General features: G+C 27.0%; 1 protein-coding gene across 2 annotated transcripts; it reads left to right on the plus strand.

Annotated features, from left to right (window-relative positions):
• The first annotated feature begins 348 nt into the window (after positions 1–348).
• On the plus strand, positions 349–27,948 carry LOC145754676 (uncharacterized). 2 transcript variants are annotated; one of them, XM_082570781.1, is made up of 36 exons: positions 349–487; positions 1,253–1,357; positions 1,613–1,711; positions 1,989–2,108; positions 2,497–2,619; positions 3,442–3,582; positions 4,406–4,540; positions 4,689–4,802; positions 5,240–5,335; positions 5,537–5,639; positions 6,160–7,574; positions 7,814–7,919; positions 8,067–8,113; positions 8,501–8,607; positions 10,363–10,437; positions 10,794–10,968; positions 11,355–11,474; positions 11,863–11,997; positions 12,354–12,482; positions 12,843–13,022; positions 13,351–13,482; positions 14,228–14,437; positions 14,743–14,819; positions 15,073–15,271; positions 16,044–16,202; positions 16,469–16,597; positions 16,990–17,124; positions 17,726–17,848; positions 18,177–20,690; positions 20,897–23,836; positions 23,973–25,400; positions 25,750–25,905; positions 26,109–26,176; positions 26,292–26,385; positions 26,661–26,789; positions 27,249–27,948. In XM_082570781.1, exons 1-36 carry the CDS (start codon positions 386–388, stop codon positions 27,390–27,392), a joined length of 12,264 nt encoding a protein of 4,087 aa, XP_082426907.1. In that variant the 5' UTR covers positions 349–385; the 3' UTR covers positions 27,393–27,948. The 2 variants fall into 2 exon arrangements, with proteins under 2 accessions (XP_082426907.1, XP_082426915.1); XM_082570789.1 differs by having other exon boundaries at positions 8,070–8,113.
• The last annotated feature ends 45 nt before the right edge of the window (positions 27,949–27,993 follow it).

The following is a 27,993-nucleotide window of genomic DNA, read 5'->3' on the forward strand; positions in this document are numbered from 1 at the left end:
GCGAAATTTCATTGATTTTCGTTGCTTTCTAGTTTCTTAATATGGTTTAAAACGTTGTTTTAATGATTAGGTAAAGTAGGGAAATGTAAAAATATGTGATATTATGTTTTAGTTTGGTCAGATGCTTGTTTTTTTTAGAGATTAAAGGTTTTTTTATGTGTTTTTATTCTTTTAATATACAAATTACAATCTGACAAATATATTGTTTATTTTGTAGTACTTTAAATGCGCATTGAAACTCTAAATTTAGAGTAAAATACACGAAAAGCAAAAATATATTAATATTTATCTTAATTTTTACTTTTTTATAGTTTAAAAGAAATTTATATTTTAACCTTTTTATAGCAGAAAAGTTACAAACTTAAGAGATTAAAACCATTAAATAATGGAGGGTGGCGAAGAACAAAACTTGTTGCTGATCCAACAATTAAAAGATTTAATCAGAGAGCGAGATAAAGAAGTTGATGATAAAAATAAATTGTTGGCGGTAAGTTGAAAATATTATCGTAATAATTTACAAAATTAGGATCACAAATGTTGTCTGGCTCTAGACAAAACAACGTGCCGTTTACCATAGGAGAGAATTCTCCTATTCGTAATCCAGACGAGAGAATTCAGGAGAGTCGTAATGTAATTATGTGTTGTCTACAACCGAACAACATGCATGACCCCAAAATTAATGTTAAAGTAATTTCAAAAAAAAGAATTACTGTTCTTTCGATATATCAAGCGCATGAATTTGTAGTTACTCTAAAAACCCAAATGCACAGAGTCAGCAACGTGTAGTACATATTATTACCTCTATAAGCAGGAAATAGTTTAACTAAAAATGTATGGTTAGACCCCAGTCTGGAAAGTAGGGCAGCATGCGCGCACAAGATTTTTTTCGTTTAAAAAATGCACGTTTGAAATTGGCGTTTTGCACGCCTGGTTTTTAAGTAAATGCAAAATTAATAATAAACATAAATCACGCATGCACGCAAAGACTGAAAATTTTAGTATGCGTACACGCACGGTCACGCCAATTTTTACTCTTGCACGCACGAGATCTCATCCAAACTGCCCTACTTTCCAGGCTGGGTTAGAGCAAGCAAGGTTATAGTTTAAGTTAATAGTAGTAGGAAATACCATAGTTAGTTGCACATAAAGCTTAATAAGCGCGTTATGTTTACATTGCCCACCAAATATGGTCTGACTAAAGCACTATGAATTATTCAAGGTGCCTGAAAATTATGGTTTCCAATATTTTTAGGATTCTGAAGCAAAGTTGAACAAAGCCCGTCTTCAATTAAAAGCAAAAGATGCAAAACTTTCTTCAATCACTAAACAAAAAAAGGGTGGAAAACCTGTGGATACTGTACGTTAATTCAACAACTTATTATATTATTATATACTTTTGGTTAAAGTTGAATGGAATTAACATTGTTTCAATGCATAATTTTTTCAAATATTAAAAACAAACAATAAAAATGCTTACAAAACCACTGAAAGTTTCATGTAGATGTTAAAATCCTACTTATTTAATTTTACAGACATCTTAGCTTTATTAAATTTTATATCTTTGTAGGGCAACTGGTTTTTTATTTAATTTATGAATTTTTGTTAATTCTAGAATGCAGATAAACAGAGAGGAAAACAATTACTTCATCTTAAAAAGTTGGAGGAAAAAGATGCCGTCATTGTTAAACAACAACAATCTTTAAAGGAAAAGGTAATGAGTGGGTTTTAGTAAAATGTGTTAAGCATTAACTACCTATATATAATAAAGCTTTTTGACAATATGTATGTTTTTTGACAATACAAATGTCTAATAATTGCTTTTAAAATTAGAAAAATCAAACTGGACAAGCAGTTTAATACAACTAGCCATAAAAAATTTTTAATTTAATAAATTATAAAACAATGTTTTGTTAAAAAAAACTTTTTACACTATGCTTTTATTTACTAAACACTGGTTTTTAAACAGGCCTATTGTTTTTATTTTATAGCAAGAAAAATTTGTTCAAATGGAGAAAGATTTCCATGAAAAGCATGCGGCTCTTTCAAAACATTTCGAGGAAATATCTTCTAATCCAAATCTTAATACGAACAATAAGAATGCGGTTGGGGTAATTTCAAATTTTTGTTTTGTAAGACCAAGCAGCGTGGTGTAATGGTTAAATCACTTGACTTCATTATGTGAGGTCTGAAGTTCAATCTCCTCTGTTCCCATGTTGTTAAACTCTAAGTAGAGCACTATAATTGGTATGAACTCTTGCTAAGCCTAAAACAATTAGCAAATCACTTCTTGGGTATATATATATACATGTAATCAATAATATTCTAAACTACCAAAGTTAACTCGAGACTGGGTCGAAGTAACAAATGTTACTCTATGTTTAGATTGTAGGTCTTTTACATTAGGGGTTAATAAAAAAAAGAAAATAACGTAATGACTATTGCAAATTTAGTAAACACTTAGTTATTGATTTTTTATGTAATAATTTTGATATCTAGGATACCAGCCTTATAGAGGAATTATATGCAGCTATATTGACAAAAGACAAAAAAATATCGGATTTAATTTCTAAGGTAGATGACAAGGATAAGGAATTACAGAAATCACAACTCATAATTAAGGTTTGAAATTCTAGGTTTCTTTTATTAAACATTTTTCACAACATTTTTTATTTAAATTAAGAATAAAGTGTATTGGTAACAAACAATAAAAATTGAACCAAACTATTTCAAATTTTTATTATGCCGCAGCTGTTATTAATGCCTAGGGACCCTTTTAAAATATAAATGTAGTAATTAATAATCACTTAACCTAATCTTACTAAATAAACACAACATTGCTTACTAATGACCTGGTTAAAAATTAGTTTGTGATTGTTTACTAAGCATTTAAATCTTAAACTGTAAGCTTATGCAGTAAACCAATAAGTTTAAATGCTGTTTATATAGGCCATGTATGTATTGCTTGTGCTTTAAATACCATATAATATGCACTAATATGAAATCAATAAATAGTGGAGCTTAGTGGGCGATATGCATGTAGGACCAATTTATAGGCCTACAAAATAAATAAAACTGCTGTTTGTGGTGCCTGCTTAAAGTACTAGCAAAAATATTATTTGAAAGATAAATAAAACTGCTGTTTGTGTTGCACAGGTAAATTATCGCAAGCATATATAAATTGAGAATTGCGACAATAACTTGAGAATTGCGACAATATTACCTAAATTATATTGTAGGGCTAGCTATTAACTAGTATACATAATGTAACTACCATATAGTTGTAAACCTATGTCTATTTTAATTTACATTTCTAAAGTACAACATAATTAACTTTATCTTTTAATGTTTTTTATTGTGTAGTAAGGCAGTTACTTAATATAGCATATTACTATAAACAGATTGGACCTAAAAAAGAAAATTTAAAAATTAATTTAATTTTAGGATTTGGAATTCCAGCAGCAAGAACAACAGAATAAAGATAAAATCTGGGAAGAAATCTTAAACGAAATAAAAGTTGAAAATATTGAACATGAAAATAAACCGAGTTATGTTCAAAACTTTATCATGGATTTAAAAGATGAGGTATGGTCATGTTTTTAAATTTTTAACCTAATTTAGTAAAAACTTAAGTTTTGTTTTCAAAGCTAATAAAAAGTAGCATTAAATAATTGATTGTACAATAAAAATTTTATATTTAAAAAGAAATAGTATTAATATTAGGTAAGGTTTTTTTTTATATTAAAATTTAATGTCATGGCTACACTTTCAATTATTGATTTTTGTCACATTTAAATGGAATTAATATTCTTTTTTTGTATTTAACAAATTTTTGTTGTTTTAAACTAAGACAAACATATTAAGAACATCATTGTTAATATAATAAAATTTATATCTGAATCACTTAAGGTTTTTTTGCATTCATTTTTACAGTTATAAAAAAAATATTAACCTATCATTAAATGTATAGTAGGTATAGAGTTGGGTATGTAAAAAAAATATTTTAAACAACCTTAATAGATAAAAGAAATAAGGCGTTGATCGTAAAGTTTAAAAGTTGGTTTGGGGACTATAAACTACAAGTTATCCTTAATTATCTAAAAACCACATATTTTTTTTGTATATATCTTTATCCTCGATGTGGGAAAGTCGAATGCGCGACTTAAACATAAAGTAACAACTGTACTTTGACCCAGTCTCGAGTTTGCCGATAATTATACTGCTGATTAAGTGCTGGCTCAGCAGGAGTTCCTACCGTTTATAGCGCCTTACTCAAGGACGCTGCAGCATGAGAGCAGTGGGGATTGAACCCACGACCTCATGTGTGGTGTAGCAAGTGTACTTACCACTACACCACGCTGCCGGTTATATTGCAAACCAAAATTTCTAATTTTAACTTATATTTTAGATTGTAAGACTTAATGAAGTTTTACAAGGAAGAATGGAGACCATTAACGTAAAAGAAGAACAAATACTTCAAATTAAAAGAGAAAACGAAACACAACTACAAGATTTTTATGATACAACTTCACAGAAAGACCAAGTAACCTTTTATTGATTTTATTAATGCTAGAGAAGGACTGATTTAAAAAATATCTTTAAATGCCAATCTGAAATAATAAAAAAATTGTTTTTTATAATCAAGTTTAAGTTGCCTTTAGAATAGTTAAAAACTATTGTTTTTTTGCTAGTTGGTACAGTCGTTTAAGCGGAAACTCCATGAACAAGATGAAGTCCTGAGTGGAAAACTCAAGGTCATTGAACTCCTACAAGACGAACTTCAGGATAAAAGTGAAGACCATAAGGTACACAAATGACAAAACGTTGTTTTAAAATATTTTAATATTTTAAGATGTAAATGATTTTTTTATGCTTATTCATTTTTAATTTGGTACAACTTCATGACCTAAACATAAAGTTTTATTTGTAACTCCGAATTAGTCTTTAGTTGACTTTAGTAGTTATTACGGTTTATAATAGCCTTATAATCAAGTTTTTTTTTTTATTACTTAAAAATAGTAATTTTTAACATTTAAAAAAAAAAATCTATTTTCTTATCTTTAATTTTTTGCTTTTTTAATATTAGACTTCTTTGTTTAAAGCAGGTCATAGAAAACTTAACTTTCCTTGGAATCTAAGTTGTTATTTATTAATATATCCTAACTCAGTATCATGATGTACCAGTTTAAGATATCACCAATTTGTTATAATGTTTGTTTAATAATTTATTTATTTCTAACAGGAATTTCACAAAACAATCAGCATTCTACAACAGAACCTAAGAGAAAATGTGGAAAGTAAACAACTATTACTAGAAGAAATCAAAAAATTACAGAATGTTAGTTTAATTTTTTTTTCTTCACAGTTTTGTTTTTAAAATTTAGCAAAGCTAGTTTACTTGTAAAATAATGACGATAAAGTTATGTTATTTTTAATTCTACCTTTAGAAAAAAACAGGTATTACTACATAAATCAATTAAATATTAACTAGCTCGTAATTTATTGACTTTTGTAATAAAACCATGTCTTAAATATTTAGGTTATTGAAAATAAAGTCTTAGAAATAAATGAAATTAAAACTAAACATTCTTTTATGGAGGAAAATTATTTAAATAAATCTGAAAATGAGGTTCCAAATAAAGGTAAGTTTTCTATACTTTTTTGTTACATATCCACCATTTAAAATGTATATTGTTATACTTTTACTAAGGCTCTATCAGTAGCCTAGTGTATGGTAAGAGCACTTGGCTTCAATGCAAAATATATATTGGGTTTAATTCCTACTGTATCCGTTCTGTAGTGCCTTTTAGTAAATTTCTATAAATAGTACAAACTTCTGCCTAGCTAAAACCAATCAATCAGCGTTTTAGTTATCTGGCGATTAAAATTAATAATATCCCAAACTACCGAATTCAACTTGAGACTTGGTCAGGGCATAATTAATAAATACAATAAAATATATTTATATTAATTAAGAATACATAATGTAACACAATAGTGCTATAATTTGCACTATATACTTATGTTATATTTTTATGTATTGTAATTCTAATATAATAACTTCCTACATGTCAATGTGAACAAGTTTTTTATGTTGCTATTTTTATGTATAGCCATATATTAATGTTAGTAAAATGTTGATAATTTTGGGCATTTATTTAGAACTACTAGAAGAGTTGCAGCAGCTTAAATCAAGTTTTTCACAAATCAAAATCGAAAATGATTCTTTAAAATCTGAAATCCAAGAAATTTTAAATCAAAATTTTGAGAAAGAAAGCAAGAATAAAGAATTAGTTTTACAATTAAACGAAAAAGCAAAGGAAGTTACACAACTGAGTTTTCAAAATTCAAAGTTAAAAAACGAGAAAGAAGAATTAAAAGAGAACTTTGATGAAAAAATGGAGAGTTTATATAAAACAAACCAAGAATTAGAAAGCACCGTGATTGACTTTGGAGAGCGATTACAAAAATCGACAAAAACTTGCAATGAGCTGAAAGAACAAAATAATGAATTTATAAACGAGATCGTGAAGCTTAAAAATGAAGAAGATTCACTAAAATCCGAGGTAATAAATCTTTACAATCAGAACACCCAACTAGAGGTCAACTTCAAGGGTATGGAGGTCAAATTATTCGAAACCCTAGAGGACAACGATAATTTATATTCACAAGTTCAAAATTTTGGTTCTGAAATTGATTCTTCAAAGCAAGATTTTGAAGAAAAAATAGAAAATTTGTTGCAAAATAATCAAGAATTAGAAAATACTGTTATTGAATTAAAGAAAAATAATCAATTTCTGCTGGACAAAAGCACCCAACTAGAAGCTAAAGATAACGAAAGCACAACAAAAATTAACGACCTTCTAACTTCAGTGAATGACACTAAAAATCAGTTGCAAAATTTAACTGAAACTAATTTAAAATTAAAGGAAGATCTGAAGAATTCTGAAAAAACTATTACAAATCTAAACAAGCAAATGAAAACTGGTGCTGATATTTTGCAAGAAAATGTTTTATCGTTGCAACAAAATTGCGATAAGTTAAATACAGAAATACAAAGCCTTAAAAAGGAAAAACAAACTTTAAATTCCACTGTGCAGAATCTGACCACTGTTAATAATGATTTAAAAGCTGAAATGGAGCAGAATAAATCTGAAATTAACCAACTAAAGAACAACATTTCTTCAACTTTATCTGAAAATACAAAGCTTCAAAATGATCTTTCTGAAATGCAGATCAAATTAGAAAATAAAAAGAAAATGGTTTTTGAACTTCAGAATAAAAAAGATCTTCAATCTAATAACATGGCATCACAAATATTGGATCTTAATTCTCAGTTACAAGAAATACAAGAAGAGAAAACCAACATTTTAGCGGAAATATCACAAAAAACAACTGAGCTCAACAATTTTAAAGCTAATAACGAAAAACTTGAAACAACGTTAGGTTCTGTTCAACAGGAAAACAATGAACTTTTAACTAAAATGAATGATTGCCAAATTGAGTTAAAATCTGCAACAGAATTTTTGGAAAGTAAACAAAAAGATTTTATTGAAAGCCAGAGCACATTGCAAAAGGTAAGTTAAATAAATTATATTCTAAAGTTTTGTAACTGGTTAAAAAAGAAGTCTAAGTTCAAGGCATAATATGTAGAAAAATTGTTATATTTTCACAAATTGTTTAATAGTACAACATAGGTACTCATACTACTTTATTTTCTAATTAACAAAGATAAAATTTTTTTAAATAAAATATCTTAAAAGTAAAAGTGGCTAACTTTTAACTTTAAAATAAATATTTAATTTTTTTTTTGTAGATTTCTTTTGAATATTCGAACTTACAAGAAGAATTAAATAAAAGTAAACAGGAATTTGAGAGGTGGACTGAGATTGAAAATGAAAGAAAAATAAATGAACCAAAAGGTAAAATGATTTCAAATCTATGTTTAATTTAATATTGTATTTTACTGTGGTAAATCCTATAGCCTTATATATACTGCCTTAATAATTATACTAACAATTAAATTTTTTTCAATATATATATAATTATTAAAAAAATGTTTTTTTTAGTAGAAATGTTTCAAGAATTTGGCGGAAACTTTGCTGATAAGACAAATGTAAGTTTACCTTCATAAATAAAAACATATATTACCAGTAAGTGATGAATTAGGCTTTTATACTGCTTTGAATCTTACCTAGTCAATAGCCTGCTCTACATATTTGTTGTAATATGGTTGCAACTCTTAACTAATATTTGCATACAATAATTTACCTGCATCACAAACAACAGTATTTTTATTTTGAACCTATAATTTTGACATACATACAAACTGAGACATTTTATGGGCTCTTTAATTCGGACATACGTTCATACATATTATCAACTTAGCCTAATTTTTTTGTTTATTTAATAATTGGTATACAAAATTGTAATTGCTAAATTAATTTTTTTAACTGTATTACTAGACCATGCTGTTAACGATATTTTGTATAAATTTCTTTAGGGTGTTGAGTATTTACAATCCCAGTTAGCGGAGTTGGTCACTGAACAGGAATCCCAACAGAACGAACATTTTCACACAACGACCAAACTAAACTCACATATACAGAGGTTAGTGTAATATAATTATTTAGCATAGCCAAGGATTATAAAGTTCTATGTCAGTGTATATATATAGGATACATGAGTATAAATATACAATTTAAGTGTATAGGTATTAAATGTATTTTTTAGGCTGTTATCTGTTGAAAAAGCATATAACTACTTTTATTTAAATGTATAACTTTAAATAAAAATTTTAAGTATATAGCCTATATAGTTTAATATTTTTTTAATTTTTTGGATATTTAAACCCAGTTTTGTTTAAAGTTTTTATGTAGAACATAAATATTTTTGTATATTTTATAATTGCTTAGTAAAAATAGTTTTGGTTAGATACATTTTGTGGTTTTATCAAGTGGTTAATAATAACGTTGTACTATTAGTTTTCCCTTTAATTATTTTCTGGTTTTAGAACTTTTTTATTCACTAGAATTTAATTTTAAAGTTTTAAAAATTAGTTTTAGTTTACTTTTTAATAAATCTGTTTTTAATTATCAAAGTTTAATTAATTATTTAAAACTTTCTAACATTCGAAAAGGTGCTTATTACATAAATAAACAGTTATTTAAATACCATTACACCCCTAGGCTATAGACCAACACAATTGAACAATATTATGACATTTCTTTAGAAAAATTTAAATGTCTAACTTTTTATAAAAGCAATGCTGCATAATATCATGCTTTGGTGCACTTTGTTTACCTCTCTCTTCTATGAGGAAATAATTCTCTCCTATTCTTACTAGTCTGACACGTTGCAGTGTAGTGTCTGGTTACCTATTTGTTTTTAATGGAGTTAAAGTACTGATATTTACCCAAGGTTTAGCCGTGTACTTATATTAAAAGTATAGCCTATGCAGTTCTAAATTAAATTTGTAGTGTTTTTTGAAGGTTTAGAGTTTGTAGTTTTTGTAAAATCAAAAAAAAGGTATTATATATTTAAAGGTATATTTTTGGTGTTTAATTAGATAAGTAAATTAGTTGTGTTTTTGTTTTGTTATATTGTGCATTTTAGAAAGAGTTTTTGTCAAAGTAATATTTACCTGTATATAAATGCAAGTTGTATACACGTTATTTTGTTTTAAAACATGTATAAATTTAAAGATTTAAACTATTTTGCTGTTACTTAAGGTTAGAAGAAAGCATAAATAAATATAAGTAAGTGAAGATTATGTTTTTTGTAAAGGTTTATACTATTGTAATTTATTAAAATTGTTTAGTTTAGGTGGCAATTAATTAGTAGGCCTATTGTGAAGTTCTCATGAGAACCTATTTCCTCTTAAAATGCTGATTATGTTTTTATTATTGATTATTAATTACAATGTACAAAGTACATAAATAAGTTTAATAATGCAAGATATTATAACAACTTTTATTTTATATAAGTATAAATGCTTAATGGGTTATTTAAATGTTTTAAAAACTATTTTTAAGAGCATATAAGTTCAGCTTGTTTGTTTAATCGCTATATTAAAAGAACAGGAAATAATAAAATTGCTAACTCTTGTGCCATCTGTTAGTTTTGCGGGTATTTGATTAATTAGTTTTAAAGTTTAGTGAAATATTAAACTATTTTTTATTGATTTTAATATATTGTTGTATTTTGTATTTTTTAAATAATACAACTGTAAAATAAGAGTGTATTAAAATAGTGTTTTTAATAGTCTATTATAGGATTCTATACACATTTATCAGTAGTAAAACTTATTTTTATGACTTTTTTACAGGTATTTTAATTATTTTTTAACTTGTGTAAATATTAAAGGTTAACTGAAGAGAAACAACAATTATTGGAAGCTTTAGAAAAACAATCAGAAAATTTAAACGATGTTCTGAAAAAGTAAGACTTTATGTTACCTTATATTTTAATGAAATGGAACTTATAACATACAAACATAATAAAATAAACTGGATACTAACTAAATGGTTCTCACTTCTTACTATATAAACAAAATACAACTTGAGAATAAATTAGGTTACTAAAGTAAAGTTATGTTTAACTTTCGAAGCTTGAATTTTTGCAACAAAATAAATTAAATATTAAATAAAATATTAATGTTTAACTGTACAAAAGACTATTTAAGATTGGGTTCCTTTAATGTTACTTAAGAGGTAAAATTTTAACAACAGAAAAGGTAAAATTTTAACAACAGAAAAAAATCAGAGAAAAAACTAATAATTTTATCTTTTTTTTAGATATGAAGAAAAAGAACTAGATTGGTTAAAATTGGATCGATTGGTTGGGGAACAACATCAGACGTTAACGAACCTAAAGACCATTCAAAAGACCAATTTAATTGACCACCAGAGTAACAACAAAGAATTGGAAGATAAAAGAACTGAACTTGGTGTCTTAAAGAACAAATATCAGGTTTTAAAAAAAATTTTTATTACATTTTAGAGTTTTGATAAAGAGATATCTACATTAGTTATAAACCTTTTGTTTAAAGTGATTTTTACAGTGCATTTTTTTAAGTAAATTGTTTAAGTTTTTTAAATTGTTAGTGTTTTTAAATTTTTTTAACTGTTAAGAGATATTTAACAGGCATTAACTACTATTACTACTCCTATTTAACGTTAGTAATTACCCTTTTTAACTATACTGTCCCCTTTTTTAATCTATATTCATTTAACAGTTAAAGCCCTTATAGTTAAAGCCCCTTTCTTTTAATTTAGTAAATTTTCCCAGAATTTTAGTACATTTAAAATACTATAAATTTTTTGTAATGTGTTATAACTAATTAAATTTATTTGCAGGAAAAATTAGAAGAATTTTCCAGAATGTCAGAAATAAAAGAGAAAAACGAAAATGAAATTTCAGAGCTAACCAAAGAGTTAAACTTTTTAAAAGAAGAGAATAACAAACTGAATGAAAAGGTTAGTTAAGTAGATTGAATATTTTTTTATTTTAGTAAAAACACTATAAAGTTAGATAGCTTATTATTTTTAGGTTACCGACATATTAGTGAAAACATTTTACTGAATTTTTTTAAATGAAAACTTTTGTTCTAAAACGATTGTTTACTAACAATGAGACATTTTCTATTATCTTCTTTTGACCCTAGCCTTTAAATTTTTAAATCTTAAATTCTGTAAGATGTTGTTTTTAAAATTCTGTTTTATTTTTTTTTAAATGTCTATACAGTTAAATGTCTATAATAATTTTGGCAAATTAATATTTTTGAGACTACCAGATGTTAGGCATACAACATTGCCTAAAAAACTGTTTATAAATTCTACTTTAATTTTAATTTATTTGTTTTAGTCTAACCAAGATGTAGAGATGATAGAAACCTTAAAACAAGAAATAATAAACAATTATGAAACATCGGAAGCTAGTAACAAGAGTCAAAATGATGAAGTTAAAAGGTTAAAGGAGTTATTGCTTGATAAAGATGAGGTAATATTAGTTTATTAGTTTTTTTTCATTTTTTGTTGCACCAATTTTTGTAAGTTTGTTGATTTTTATGTCTTTAAATATTTAGTTATTTTTTTTGTTTCGTACCTTATTTAATTTTTTGTAAAAAGCATTAGTTCACTTTTTTTAATGTTTTGTTTTTTTAAAGATTTAGTTATTTTATTTAATTTTTGATGTAGAAATAAGCTTTTATATAGGTAATGGTGTACATTTTTCATATAAAACTTGTTTAAATTTGCATTTACATTTCACTAAGTATCATGACATACCTTAAAACTTATATAAGAATTATAAACATTACATTATAATTATCAGGACAAAATTTTTTTTATTTTCAGAAATTAAAACTTTTAAATGGTGACTTAGAAGAATATTCCAAAGAAATTGAAAATTTAAATTTTCATGTTTTGGAGAAAACTCAAGATATTGAGAAATTGAATGAGGATCTAAATGACAAGGATAATGAGGTAAATAAATAAATTAATTATATATTTATCCTTGATGTGGAAAGGTTGCCTTCACAGCCTAAACATAGTTTAGTTACCTCCTAACCTTTAGTTACCCCCAGTCTCGATTTGCATTTGATAGTTGTGAATATTTTTTAATTATTATTGCCTAATCAACAGTCTGCTGATTAGTTTTTGGATTAGCAGGAGTTCCCATTATTTATATCAACTTAATTGGCATAAAAACAATGGCGATTAAACATAATGTATAGAATAAAGTCTCTCATGTATAAATAAAGTCTTTAAACACTACTCAAGACTGTCCTTTCTAAACCGATTTATAAAAAAATATAATTCAAAGTTTACTTATGATTTATTTAGGTGACCAATTTACAAACTGAACTAAGAGATCGAGTTTTGGAGATTGTCGCTTTATCAAATCAACACCAGGGTGCAATAGAGAGCTCACATTTAAGAGCAGAGGACTTGGCAAGATATGTTGCACAAATGGAGGATAAAGTTAAACTCAGTGAGGATAAACAAAATGCACTCGAAGAAGAGGTAAAATGTTTGACCAAAAATAAAATCTAATTTATGAAATTTTTTTATTTTTTAAATTTTTGTTTCAAAATTATTAAACTATTAAATTAAGTAGCCTTTATTACTTGTTAATAATAAAATAAGTTGTAAGATTTGTAACCTGAAGTAATATAAATAATATTTTTAACAATAAAATATTACCAGTCGATAGCCCAACATAAGTTGGCATTTTTGTTGTTGTAATATAGAAGTTTAATTTATTTTTAAGCTTACAAGTTGGGCATTCATATATATTTTCCGCTGAGCCTTATAAAACAAATATAGTCTTATTCTTAATTTTGCTTTACAGCTTGAATTAATGAGAGAAAAGTTGTCCCAAAGTGACCAAGAAAGTTTCAACTTGAATCAAAATCTGGAGAAAAAATTAAATTTTTATCAAACTGAGATTTCTGAGCATGAAGATAACCACAAACTACTAATGGTAAATTTAAATTAAGTTAAAGGTTTTAATACTACTGCTATATTTGTTTAGGGTTTTACTCACTACTGCCACGGTGTACCATTTTTTAGCGGGGTTAATAAGACTTTAGGTTCAGTTCCAGTGGCATGCAGTTGTTTTCATTATTTCAAAGCCTATTTTAAAATTATTTTGCACTACACTAGTTAATCCTACAGGGCGCAATGTAATTGTTGTAATATGGTTGCAACTCTTATCTTTTATGTGCTCTTGATAATTTACATGCGCACCACAAATGGCAGTTTTATTTAGTTTGTAAGCCTAAAATTTCTATATATATTTTTTTTTCAGTATATATTTTTAACCTCGATGTGGGAAAGTCAAATGCGCAACTTAAACATAGAGTAACATCAGTTATTCCGACCCAGTCTCGAGTTGCCTGTGGCAGTTTGGAATATTATAGATTATAATTGCCAGATAATTAAGCTGCTAATTAAGTGCTGGCTCAGAAGGAGTTCATACCGTTTATAGTGCCTTACTCAAGGACGCTACAGCATGAGAACAGTGGGGATTAAACCTACGACCTCATGTGTGGTGTAGTAAGTGTTCTTACCACTACATTATGCTGCCATATTATTTGCTGAGCTTCATTAATTTCACTACACATTTTTAAACAACAGAATAACATTTCCTTGGAATTTTGTTTAATGTATTCCTGTATATTATAATAAACAAATTTACTTTTATTTAACACTTGGTTTGGTCTTAGGACAAAATACATCAAAATACTGAAGAACTTTACCAAGAACGCATCAGAAGTTCAAACTTGGAGGAAAAATTGAACGTTCAATCCCAACAAGTTGAACTTTTGACTCAGAATCTTGAAAGCGAAATCCAAAACTTAAACCAACATCATTTGAGTGAAGAAAACTGTCTGAAAGTTGAGTTAGAAGAAGTAAAATCTAAACTACAAGAAAAGGTAATTTTTTTGGCATTTTATTTAAATTGAACCTGCAGCATGGTGTAGTGGTTGGAACACTTAACTTTACTATATAAAGTTCTTGGTTTAATCCCTACTGCTTTCATGCTAATGTTACACTATGTTTAGAACATGCAATTAACATAATTTAAATTACCTTTTTTAAATAGAAAGTAAATTTATTTTTTAAGCTAATAGAAAAATTTAGCTTTAAATTTTAAATCAGTTTTATGATTATAAATTGGTAAAGTTAATAAGCAAACAGATTTATTATGTAACTAATCAAGACATTAAATTTATTTTAGACTGAAATATTAGAGAAATGGGAATCTGAGATTCAAGAAAAAGATGAAAAAATATTAAAACTTGATCAACAATTAAGGTAAATGAAATAAACTGAGTTTTCAGTATATAGGTTATGTGTTAACTTCAAGTGTTGTTTAAATTAACTAAATTTATTCTTAAAGCTTTTTAATTGTTAATTTTTTTTTATTTTACATTAAAACTATGTTATTTTTATATAAATGATATCAAAAATGTTCTTAAAATTTTAAAAACTTTAGATGTCTAATATAAAACTGAAAAAAAAAAACTTTAATCAAAATTTTAATATTCATATAATTTTACTTTTACAGTATTGCTGAAAAACAAACCCAAGAAATTATTAAAAACCATGAAAGTGAGAAATTAACTTTAACCTCTCAACTTGAAGCAATTGAGGATAAAGTTAAAAGCAAGGAATCAACAATTCAACAACTAGGTGGGGAAAATATCAGACGACAGCAAATTATTATGGAGTTAAAAGAAAACTTGACAACTGAAAGCCAAAGACAAGTAAAAAAATAATATTTTTTTAAGTTAAGTTCTTTCAAAAAAAAGAGGTTGATTTTTAGATCTTACATAAAATCATATGAAACTATAAAATGGGGGTTGTAACTAAATGTATCCACTTTAATATTTAGTAATAATAACCTATGGAAATAATTACACAGCTCCTATTTAAAGAGGGTTGTATTATATACCCCTACTACAGCTCTCTTATTAAAATATAAGGGTAATGTTTAATTGACAAATTTTTTGTATCAGTACTTTCTTTTTACATTGGCCATGTTTAGTTACAACCCCTATTTTGTACTGGCCTATATGCTTCTACATAAGAGCATTTTTATTATATCTTAACATAAAGAGGATTTCTTATTAGCATAAGTTATCTTTAATTAATTTTCATGTATAATTTATTTAAATTTACCGGCAGCGTGGTGTAGTGGTAAGAACACTTGCTACACCACCATGAGGTCATGGGTTCAATCCCCACTGCTCTCATGCTGCAGCGCCCTTAAGCAAGGCGCTATAAACAGTATGAACTCCTACTGAGCCAGCACTTAATCAGCAGTATAATTACCAGGCAATTAAAATCTATAATATCCCAAACTGACAAAGGCAACTCGAGACTGAGTCCGAGTAACTGATGTTACTCTATGTTTAAGTCGCGCATTCGACTTTCCCAAATCGAGGATAAAGATATATACAAAAAAAATGTATTGTATACTTTAAATAGACTATTAATGTGTACCTTATTTTGTAACATTATGTTTTATTTAAATAGGTCACTCAATCTGACTCGGCGATGAAATCTTATTTACAAGAAAGAGAAGAACAAGCAAATTTGTTTAATGAACAAATCATTCAACTTAAATCAATGATAAAAGACAAAGATGATCAAATCATTGAATTTCAACAAACGTTATCTGATAAAGATAAAAAGGTATGGGTTGTATGTATTTTTCAAATTCAATGACAATTTTATATATTTTAAACCTGTTTTTTTAAATATCGGGTCAAATATTATATTTTTAGCTTATATTTATGGTATGTATTTATATACTAGTATGTTATTATATTGAAAAATTTGAAAATGCATATTTATAGTTTTTAGCTTCAAAAAACAGTTTTCTAAAAAACAGTGTCAATATTACTAATATTTATAGTAATTTAAATGCTTTATATTACTCAACATTGTTTTGTATTTAGATTCAAAACGTCAACGGGCAATTAGACACTTTAAAAAATAAATCAACCACAAGTCATGAAGAAGTCACTGCCTTACAAGAACAAGTTAAAAGTATATCAGAAAGCAAAGAAAATGAGTTAAAAGAAATGGTAATTATAATACAACTAGTGGATAGCCCACCCTATAATCGGGATTTTAATTGTCATAATATAGTCGCAATTTTCAACTAATATTTGCCTGTGATAATTTATCCGTGCACCACAAATGGCAGTTTTATTTATTTTGTCATCTATAAATTGCACATACATACTTTTATATATCAGCCAATACGCGTTATTGTAAATAGATTTTTGTTTCGTTCAATTTAAAGGGTTCACTTATACTATATATTGTTAATCTTTTTTTAAAATGCTTTTAAATCTTTATTTTTTTCGTGATACATTTTTGTATATGCTTTAACAGTTAAGCTATCTAAAGATACATTCCTACCTCCAATTTATAAGGTATTACATTTTTATAATTATTTATGTCTAACTTACAGACCAGCAGGCATGAGGCTCACAAAGAGAAGATCAAGAAGTTGATGAGAGCTCAACAAATTCAAATCAAACATTTAAAGGAAGAAAAAGAAAAACTACAAACTGAAATTCAAGACTCAAAAGTTAAACTCGAACAGGTTTGTTTTAAATCATAACAGGTAGCTAATTAATAGATTTTAAGATTATATTAATTACTTTATGTAAAATATTGAAAGAAAACAGTGGGTTTGCTTTAAACAAGGTGGGTTTAAAAATTAACTTTACTTGCTGAAATTTGGATTATTTTTTACTATTCAATTGTCCATCCTCTGATTAGCATTTTAATTGTTGTAACATGGTCACAGCTCTTAACTAATATTAGCCTGTAATAATTTATATCTTACCACAAATAACAGTTTTTTTTGTATTTTGTAGGTTTTTTTAATTTAACACACCTATAGTATAAGTCTACTAAGCTCCATTATGTGAACATTAGCATTATTTTTTTACGAATCAATAACCCACCTTCCAATTAGCATTTTAATTGCCAATATATGGTCACAACTCTAAACTTATATTTGCTAGCGATATTTTACCCTGGCACCACAACTTGATGTTTTATTTATTTTGTAGGCCTACTTATAGGACTTACATATAGCCTATGTATAAATATAGATATTAATTTTAAATGGATTATAATACACACAACCTTGTAGTTATAATTTTTGATTTTTAACAAAATTTATTTCATGTTTACAGGTTAACAAGATAGAGGAAAGCATTCAACAAAGCAGTAATAATAATGACCAACTAACTACACAACTTAACCAACTCACAACTGAGAGAGATCAACTTTTAGAGCAAATTAACCAACTTAAACAGGTTTCAATTGTCAACTAAATTTGTTTTAAAAAAAAATTGTTAAATGTTGCCTACTTTTTTAAGGTAAATGAAAGGTTTTTACATTATAAATGAATTACTCTAATATTATGTAAAATCATTAACCAAATAGGCTGAAAATGCAATTTTACCAACAATGAGACAATTTTGATTTAATTTTTCCACCTTAACCCCCCTAAGTAAAATGTCCTTAAATATTGACCTGAAAAAACAAAAAGGAAAAAAATGTAGATTCAAGTTTCAATAAAATGTTGTTTTTTGTATTTTTGTTTCGGTAATCAAAGTATTTAAAAATTCCTTTAATTTTTAGGAGTTATCCACCTCCAACAACAACATTGAAGCATCTACTATTTTAACCCAATCTCTTAAAGAACAAATACAATCGACTACACAAAATTTTACAACCGAAATTGATGGAAAATCTAAAGAAATAAATGACCTAAAAGATTTGCACTCAAAACTAGAAAATGAACATTCAGATTTGGAAAATAATTATCACCTTTTATCAAGCAATTTTAATACTGTGAACGGCCAACTAACTGCACTTGAAATTAAAAATAAAGATTTTAAATCAGGAACAGAAAAAGAACAAAATCAAATGTTTCAGAAATTGGAGGAACTACAAATCCAAAGAATGAACTTAATGGAAAATGATGAGAAGAAAGATAGTTTGTTAAAAGAAAATCAACAAAAAATTCAAGAATTTGAAACACAATTAAATTTATTAAATCAAAATTTGAACGAAAAAGAAAACGAACTTTTGAAAAATGTTGGAATTACCCAAAGTAGTAAAATTAAAATTCAAGAATTGGAAAACAAAGTAACTTCCCTACATGAAAGTTTAAATGACAAGGAAAACGAATTATTACAAAATTGTGAAGTTTTACAACTAAAAGAAGCTAACATACAAGATTTAGAAACTAAACTAAAAACTTTAAATGAAAACAAAAATGAATTAGCAGAAGAATTAGAAAACAACAAACAAGAAATGTTATTATTAAGAGAACAAAATAATAATTTAAATTCTGAAATTAAGGAATTACAAACTGTAAATGCCGAACAATTACAATCAATAACTGAATTACAATCCTCTTTTAACACAAAATTGCAGGAATTTGAAGAATCACAGAATAAAAATATTCAATTAACAGAAAATTTAGAAAACTTAAGAAATAATTTAGATTCTAAATCTGAAGAATTAAAAACTAAATTTCAAAATATTCAAGAATTGGAAAACCAAAATCAAAAATTGCAAGAATTAATAAATTCAAATTCCAATGAAAATATTATTACTAAACTAACCAACACACTTTCTACAGAACAAAACAATGTTAAAAATTTGAAAGAAAATCTCTTAGATTTAGAAAATAAAAATCAAGCTTTACAAGAACAAATTTCTAGAAATGAAAAAAGATTCCACAACTTGCAAGAAAAATTATTAAACCAAGAAAATGGAAATCAAAAATTACAGAACGAAATTTCTAAATTTGAAACTAATCTTAAAAATATACAAGAACAGTATTCTAACTTAGATAGTGAGCACCTAAAATTGCAAAACCATTTTACTGAAAATGAAAATTTAAATCATCAACTAGCAGAAAACCTAAATGAAGCAGAAAATAACACTCTAAATTTACAAGAAAAATTGGTCACGGTAGAAAATGAAAATCAAAAACACATTGAAAGTTATTCTGTGTTAAAAGAACGTCATCAACAAATGGAGGAAAATCTTTCCCTGGAAATTAGTAACAAAAATGAATTAGAAAAGAAATATGTACAAGAAACCAATATGCTGCAGGATCAAGTGAAGGATTTACAGAATAACAACCAAAGTCTGCAAGAAAAACTAAATGAAGAGGCACAGAATCATCAAGAATTGCAAAATAATTATTCTTCAACAGAAAACCAAGTTTTTAAGTTAAAAGAAAATCTTAAAAGTCAAGAAAATAAAATCAAGGAACTCCAAAATCAACGTTCTATGTCAGAAACCAATGATACTAACTTACAAGAAAAAATTAATGGTTTAGAAAATGACAACAAAATTATTCAAGAACAGATTACAAAGCTAAATAGTAGAAATCAACTTTTAGAAGAGCAACTTTCTGTTGAAATAAACAACAAGGAAAAGGTACATCTTTTGTTGGAACAACTCCGAGCTGAGATTACCGAAAAAGAAGCAGAGTTAGAAAAAGTTAATTCCGAATTGAAAATAGCAATAGACTCCTTTAAGTCAAGTAAGGAAGAGAATACTAACCTTCAACTTCAAACAAATCAATTTGAAAACAAGATTCGGGAACTAACGGATAATAAAAACCATATTACTGAACAATTGCAACAAAACTCTGTTCTTGAGGCTGAAAAAGGTCAAGATACCGAAAACCAAATCCAACATTTAACCAATGAAAACTCAACTCTAACTGAGCTTAACAATGACTTAAACTCAAAGTTACAAGACTTGAATTCTAAGAGTAAAGAATTTGAATCTCAAATTGAAGAGTTGATATCTCAAAGAGAAGATTGGAAAAATGAGAAAACAGATCTTGAAGACCAAATTAATATCGCAGAAAATTTAACAAATGAGGTTAATAATCAACTTGAATCAGTGGTTGCGAATAACAAGGTAGCAGTGGATGGATTAACCCAACAATTACAAGAGAAAAAATCGGATTTAACCAAAGTTGAAAACTTGTTGGAAAAAAAATCAAAAGAACTGGGACAGCTTTTAAAGGAACAAGAAAATGTTGAAGCAAAGTCAGAGAAAATGTTAAACTTAACAAAGAATTTAGAAGAAAAAGAAGAATTGATCCGACAGTTGCAAACACAGGTAACTTGGATGATTAAATTAAAAGTTACGTACATATTGGGTATCCATTTAGTGTATACATATATAATAAAATAGGGTATGTTTTAAGATATACTATTTTATATATTCTATATTTTTTGCCTGTTTAAGTTTAAGGTTGTTTTCTTTTTATTCATTTTTTACTTTTATTTTCCACAATATTTAATCAAGTTTTTTTATATTTTTAGATGGAAAAAGCACAACCTAAAATCACAGAAAATGGGAAAAATGAACAAATAAAAGACAGCAATAATGACTTGGCAGTAAAGGAAAAACAAGTTTTTGAGTTACAACGTAAACTTAAAGCAGCTATGGGTTCAAGAAAGCTTACAATCAACAAAGTAAAAGAATTGGAAGCAGTTGTTGCCCAAGTTAAAGAACAAAACAATGTTTTAATGGAAGAAAAGACTAAACTGGAGGCAAATTTGGATGAAAATATACATAATCAGCAGAAAATTAAAGATTTTCAACAGGAAATTTCAAGTTTAAATGAAAACATGGAAAAACAGAAATTACTGCATGAAACTGATGTTAAGGAGTTGGTTAACTTTAAAGAGGAACTGCAACAATCAACTTTACATTTTGAGCAAGATTTGCAAGCCAAAGAAAAATTGATTTCAACAATTCAAAATGATGCAAAAGAATACATTACTAAAATCGAAGAGCTAACAGTTCAAATCAATGAGCAGTTTACTATTATAGACCAACAAAGTACTTCAAATGCTGAACTAAATAGTAAAATTAATGATTTAACTCATTCTCTTGGTCAACAAAATAATGAAATTACAGAATTAAATCTTACAATCGAAAACTTGAATCAATTAAAACTGGAGAATAATGAAGATTTAAATCAGAGTACTTCTCAAATAGAAGATTTAAAGCAGCAACTACAACTAAAATTTGATGATTTAGAAACGAAAGATCAACTTATTGTACAACTTGAAGAAAAGTTGAAAGACCAAGATGAAAAAATTGATGACTTAAATTCAACAGAAAATGAACATCAAAATGATAACATTTCAACTGAAATAAAAGATTTAAAACAAGAGTTACAACTTAAAACTGATAAACTACAAGCCCTTTATACAGAAAATTCTAAATTAGCAGAATCAAAAACTGAATTAGAAAACACAATGAAAAAAATCCAAGATATCAATGACCAAAATAAATTGTTGTCACGAAAAATAGAAGAATTTGAAATGAAATGTGAAAACTTACAAACTCTTTTAAGCAACACAACTGAAGAGTTGTCCTCAACAAAATTAACCCTCGAAAAATCAACTTCGGAATTTGAAAACTCCAAACAAGAAGTAACTGATCTAAACCTTAAGCTTACAGAATTAACAAATGAGCTTGAAAATAAAACTTCAAGTGAAAAAGAATTAGAATCAAAGTTAAACACTCTATTAGAGGAACGTGATCTATTAAAGTTTGAGGTGAACACTGCTAGAGATAAAATACTTTCATTTAACCAAGACTCAATTGATAAAAAACAACAACAAACTAAAATCAATGAGTTGGAGGCTAAAATAACAGAGTTATCCTCACTGAAACAACCCACAATTGAGCAAGAACAAATTCAACAAAGTGCTCAAAATGAGGATAAAGTGATTCAGTTGCAAAGGAAATTAAAAGCTGCTCTAATGTCTAGAAAAGAGTTGATTCAAAATGTTAAAACCCACAACGAAGAACTGGCAATGAAAAATGATTTAATCAAAGAACTAGGGAACCAGATAGAAGGCCTAAATGGATGCCTAGAGAAAAATAAAACTACTTTGAATCTGAAACAACTAGAAATCGAAGGACTTAATGCAGACAACTTAACTCTTAAAAGTGAAAATAAAAACTATAACAAAGTTAAAATGGAATTGCAGTCTAAGAACGAAGAAGTTGTGAAGTTTAGGTTGGAAGTGAAGACCTTGGAAACTTGTAATCACGATTTGAATGAAATGGTTGTCGCCACCGAACAAAGATTATCAAAAATGGAAAAAACACTCCGCGAAAGATCAGAATCCTTACATTCCGCTAGAAAATGTATCCACAAACTTGAAACCCAAATAGGGCAGAATGAAGCAACTTCTCAAGCTGGCAGTGAGATACTGGGACAACTTAAAACTTTGGAGGAAAATTGTAAAGAACTTGAATTGAAATGTACGGAGTTGGAAAACGAAAAACAAGAAAAAATTTCGATGTTGGATAAGTTGACCAAGCAATTTGAAAGTGAATCGTTGGAAAAAGATGACCTTCAACTAAAAATTAAGCAACTTGAAAATGTTATTTTGAAACAAGAAGAAGAACAAAGCGAAAATAATGTTGATATTTCTGAAAAATTAAAAGCTGAATTTGAAACCTTGAAAACTGAGCATGAAAATTTGCAGGAAAATTATCAAGAATTGGATTCAAAGTTCATAGAACTTCAAGAAAATTTGAACACAATGAAAAACAAAAACCAAGCTCTTATAGAACAAAACAAAGACGTTTTAAATTTAAATCAAAGTTTAGAGGAAAAATTGGTTGAATTAAATGAAAAAATAACTCAATTTGAAGAAGAGAAAAGTCAAATTAAATCAGAAGTTGTGGAAGTAAATCATGTTACTGAAACTTTACAGAACCACGAACCAAATAACTGGGGTTGGGATGAAGAAACAGATAATAATGTTGAACTAAAAAAAATTGAAGAAAAATTACAAGTTTGTCTTAAAGAAAGGGATGAATGGAAACTAAAGTTTGAAAGTGAAAAAAAGTTGGCAGAAAATGATCCTAAAAATTTTGATGAAACTGAAAAGAAAAAATTCGAAGTTTTAAAAAAGCGATGTTCAGCTTTACAGAAGGATTGTGATCATCTTAATAACTCTCTACAACTTGAGAAAATTAACTTTGCAGAACTTGAAAAACAATTGGAAAATAAGATGTTAATTTTAACTGAAAAATATGAAAAAGAAATACATTCACTTAAACAAAAGTTTACCCAAGAGCAAAATCAATCAAGTTCTGAATCAAAATTATTAAAAGAAAAAATATTAGATTTGGAAACAAAGTTCAAAAACGAAAGAGAAATTTCTGAGGCCAAAATTTCTGAACAAAAACAAGAAATTGAAAAGTTAAGCAACGACATCAAATTACTAGAGGTAAGCAAAACTTATTCTAAAAACACTATTTTTTATATGTTTGTACCCAAAAGTAATTAATAATTTAGTTTTAATTTTTTACTGTTGTACCCATAAATTTTAACGTAAAAAATAAATAATTTTTTTTTATTTTTAGGAGTCCAAGATTGAAAATGAATCTTTGCTGACAAAATTACAAGCGGAATTTAAATCCGATAAGGAACAATTGCAACAAGCTAACGATGATTCAGAACTCCAAATTAAAGAATTTACTGCTAAAATTGATGACCTAGAACATAATATTCAATCTAAAGATGAAGAAAATTACGAAGTTAAGTTAAAGTTGGATAAAATTTCACAAGAACTTGATGAAAAATCAACGTTGTTGGAGGAAGTTACTGCACAAATGAATGAAAGAGAAATAGAACTGCGTACTCACCAGGAAAAGTTAAAAGAAAACACAGGAATCGTGAATGAGCATTTACAACAAACTGCTAACTTTAATCATGAGGAGGAATTACAAATTGAGCTCAAAAAACGCGAACTTTTAGTCTCAGATTTAGTATCCGACTGCATGAGGCTTAAGAACGAAAACTCAGTTTTATCAACTGAGAATAAAACCTTAAAAGATCAAAGCTCGAATTTATCATTCCAAACTCAGAACCTATCCACACTTAAAACCCAGTATGAGACAAATGAAAATCATTTAAAGTCAGAATTATCTGATAAAGATCGATTAATTCACCGTCAGCAGGTTGAAGTAGCAGAAGTAAGGACTAAATTAAGAAATTTGCTGCAAGAGTTTGGAGTTGGAAGTATCTCTGATGTTCAAAAAATGTTGGCTGTTAATTTGAATGATATTCATCAGCTTAAAGAAGAAGTTAACATTAAAAATAGTGAAATTAAAACCCTAGAACTGAACATTAATAATTTGGAATCTAAAAATGAAAATAGTGAAGTTAAAATTAAAAATCTTAGCCAAGAGATTATAAAATTAAACGAAACAATTTCTGAAAATGAAGAGATTTATCTTAAACTGGAAAAACATTGTAAAATTCTGGGTCAGGATTTAGAAATCATTAAAGAGGAACTAGATTCATCGAGGCTACGATGGGAAGAAGAAAAGACAAGATTTTTAATGACAACAGATGAAAAAGATTCAACAGTTGACCAACTTAACGCTCAGATAACTGATCAGAAAACCCATATATCATCCATCTACAAACAAATGCAGGAGATCACCAACAACTACAAACAAGAAAAAAATAAAGTTGATAAACTTGATAAATTACTTCACCAAACTAACTCTGCTTTAGATGAAAAAGCAGAGATTATAAACCAACTTAGTTCACAAATGGATTCGATTAAAAACCAGCTCTTTAAAACTGATTCAGTGTTTAATAAAATTAACATTGAAAACTCGAATTTAAATGAGACAGATACATTTAACTTGGTCCAGAATAAAATTAATGTTCTTGAAAATTTTATCAACAATCAACTAAGTAGTGATGACAGTGAAAAACTAAGGATTTATGAGCAACAATCTTCAATGCAACAAGATCGAATAAAGGAACAAACTGCACAGGTAAACATTTGTTTTTATTTCTAACTATTGTAAACCAGATTGGTAAGGCATCAACATAAAAATATATTTGTTATACCATCTTAAATTTTTAACTAAATATTGGGTTAGGGTAATATTATGAAGTCAATAACAGCTTAAACTTGTGCAACTTGAGACTGGGTTTGGGGTAATATCATAAAACTAATAATATTTTAAACTTGTACAACTTGAGACTGGGTTAGGGTAATATCACAAGGCCAATAATATTTTAAACTATTTTAAACTAGGTAGGGGTCTAAAACTATTTTAAATTTAGGCTTAATGTACATTAATTCTTTTAACAAAATTTTAAAAAATATGATCGTTTTAGTTACAACAAGTAATAGAAGAAAGAGATAATATTCACGCACAATTAACAACAATTGCCCCTATGTTACAACAATACCAAACAGAATACAATAATTCTCAGTTGCAGTATCAAAATCTACATGCTGAATATACAAGAATCAATACTCAGTTAAACAAGGTAAATGACTGTAAATTTTGGTGACTTTTGCAATTAAACTTTACCAAAATGTGTAAATAACAAGTATAAAATTAAAATTGAATATTTGGTATGAATTGTGCAAAAAACTAATTGTTTTAAAAAACATGGGGTTGTTCCTTTAAAAACAATTTATTTTATTAAATACTAGCTTTAATTTAATTTATTTACATTTATATTTAAAGGAAACTTTGCAGACAGCAGGTGACAATAACCTGGAAAATGATCCACAAATCCAGGAACTTCAGCAGAGGTAAATAAATTAAACGTTTTTGTTTTCTGTTAAATAAATACTTTTTAGCTTCTATAATTGTCATGCTCATAGATTACCTAAAGACTATAAATTAAAAAATGATTTAATGTTTAAGGTTACTTGAAGTAGAAAAAGAGAAGAATGATTTAATTGATGAGTCAGCAAAATATGCAAATCAACTTGATCTTGAAATTGAAAAAAGATTAAAGGTAAACAATTAGGATTTTTAGACTTCTAATTCAACAGAAAAACCTACATTTATGTATATTTCTTCTACTCTATTTAAAAACTATTTAAAAGAGGCTGCATCTACCAAATTTTGTTAAAATTACTACTTATTTATGTACTTAATTACTGTTTACTTACTTAAACTACTAACTTATTTACTAATTACTACCTACTTATTTTTACTAAAATTTACAAAATGTTAATTTACTACTTGTATAAGTAACTTAAAACTTTTTCTAAACGCACTTTTTTTCAGGTTGAGGACCAATGGAGAGAAGAAGTTCACGAGTTATGGAAGTTACAACAAACTAACGTCCAATCCAGCTCACAATCAACCAAGATACAGATTGATGATGGAGAGATGTTGCTGCCCACTTCTACTTCGGTAAGTTAAAAGATTGAAATAATTGGGTCTACAATATTTATATTGTTAAATTAATGCTTGCTTTATAAGGTAGGCATGTTATGATAATTAGCGATGGAAAAATATATTTGGAATTTTTAAAAATAATCAAAAGCTGAAAATGTATAATCAAAAATTGCTATAGTTAAGCACTAAAAACGCATAGACTTAGAAAAAAGGTTAAGTTGATTTGCAACCATTGAAATATTATTATTAACTGTTGGAGTTTTGTTGTCAAAACATAGTCGCAACTCTCAACTAACATTTGCCTGTGATAATTTTACCTGTGCACTACAAGCGGCTGTTTTATTTATATTATGAGCCTATAAATTTAAACTTACGTATATACATTAATTGTACCTTAAGCTGAATTAAATATATATAACTTTGAGGACCTAAAATGAACATTGTAATATACCTAATTTTTTACAATTATCTAAGGTCAAAAGAACGAGAAGTGGTATTTCAAGATGGTTAAGATCAAAATCAAGAAGCAAATTTCTTCCAATATCAAAGAAAGCTTTATTATTTGTATATATACTTTCTATTCACATTCTTGTATTAAAATGTGTTATTAGCTTTTAAGTATTATAAATTAAAGTTACTGCAAAAAGTATTTTGTATTCTAATTACAAAAGTTGCAAAATTGAAGCATATTAAACGAAGACACATTAAAATATAGTAATAAACAGAAGCTTCATTTTGTAATGTTGTTATAGATTTGTTGTATTTTAATTGTTACCAATATTTTTGCAAAAAAGTTTTGCATATTAAGTTTTTTTTTGGTAACTTTGCGAATTACAATTTTATTATTTTATTGATTTTGATCTTTTGATAAAAGATTAAATGTGCAACTTGTAAATAAAACTGGTGCTTAATAATATATTTAAATGCAATATTTATAATGTAAACTGTGCTTTTAATATCTTGATCTATATTGTATAGAAGTTACATAGTATGTGCTGTGTAAATTTTAACATTTGATTGTCATGTTATATTGATAAAAGTAGTAAGTAAAAACTCTTTTTTTGCTTTAACTGCATAACTGTTGTAAGCTAATATTATTGTTTAACTGACTAGTTATTGAAATTGCTAATTAACTAGCTCGCCTTAAACGTTAATATATTACTGTGCACTTAAAATAAAACCATTGGGCTTTCAACAAAAAACAACTTCACTTATTTAG

This window comes from Corella eumyota, chromosome 1 (assembly GCF_963082875.1).
Source record: "Corella eumyota chromosome 1, kaCorEumy4.1, whole genome shotgun sequence".
Lineage (NCBI taxonomy): Eukaryota > Metazoa > Chordata > Ascidiacea > Phlebobranchia > Corellidae > Corella > Corella eumyota.

Excerpts from the sequence above, each read along its gene's own strand:
- LOC145754676 (XM_082570781.1), top strand. The coding sequence starts at position 386 with ATGGAGGGTGGCGAAGAACAAAACTTGTTGCTGATCCAACAATTAAAA. Across the intron at positions 5,640-6,159 it reads AAATGAGGTTCCAAATAAAG|AACTACTAGAAGAGTTGCAG; the intron begins GTAAGTTTTCTA and ends GCATTTATTTAG. Across the intron at positions 15,272-16,043 it reads CAACTGAAAGCCAAAGACAA|GTCACTCAATCTGACTCGGC; the intron begins GTAAAAAAATAA and ends TTATTTAAATAG.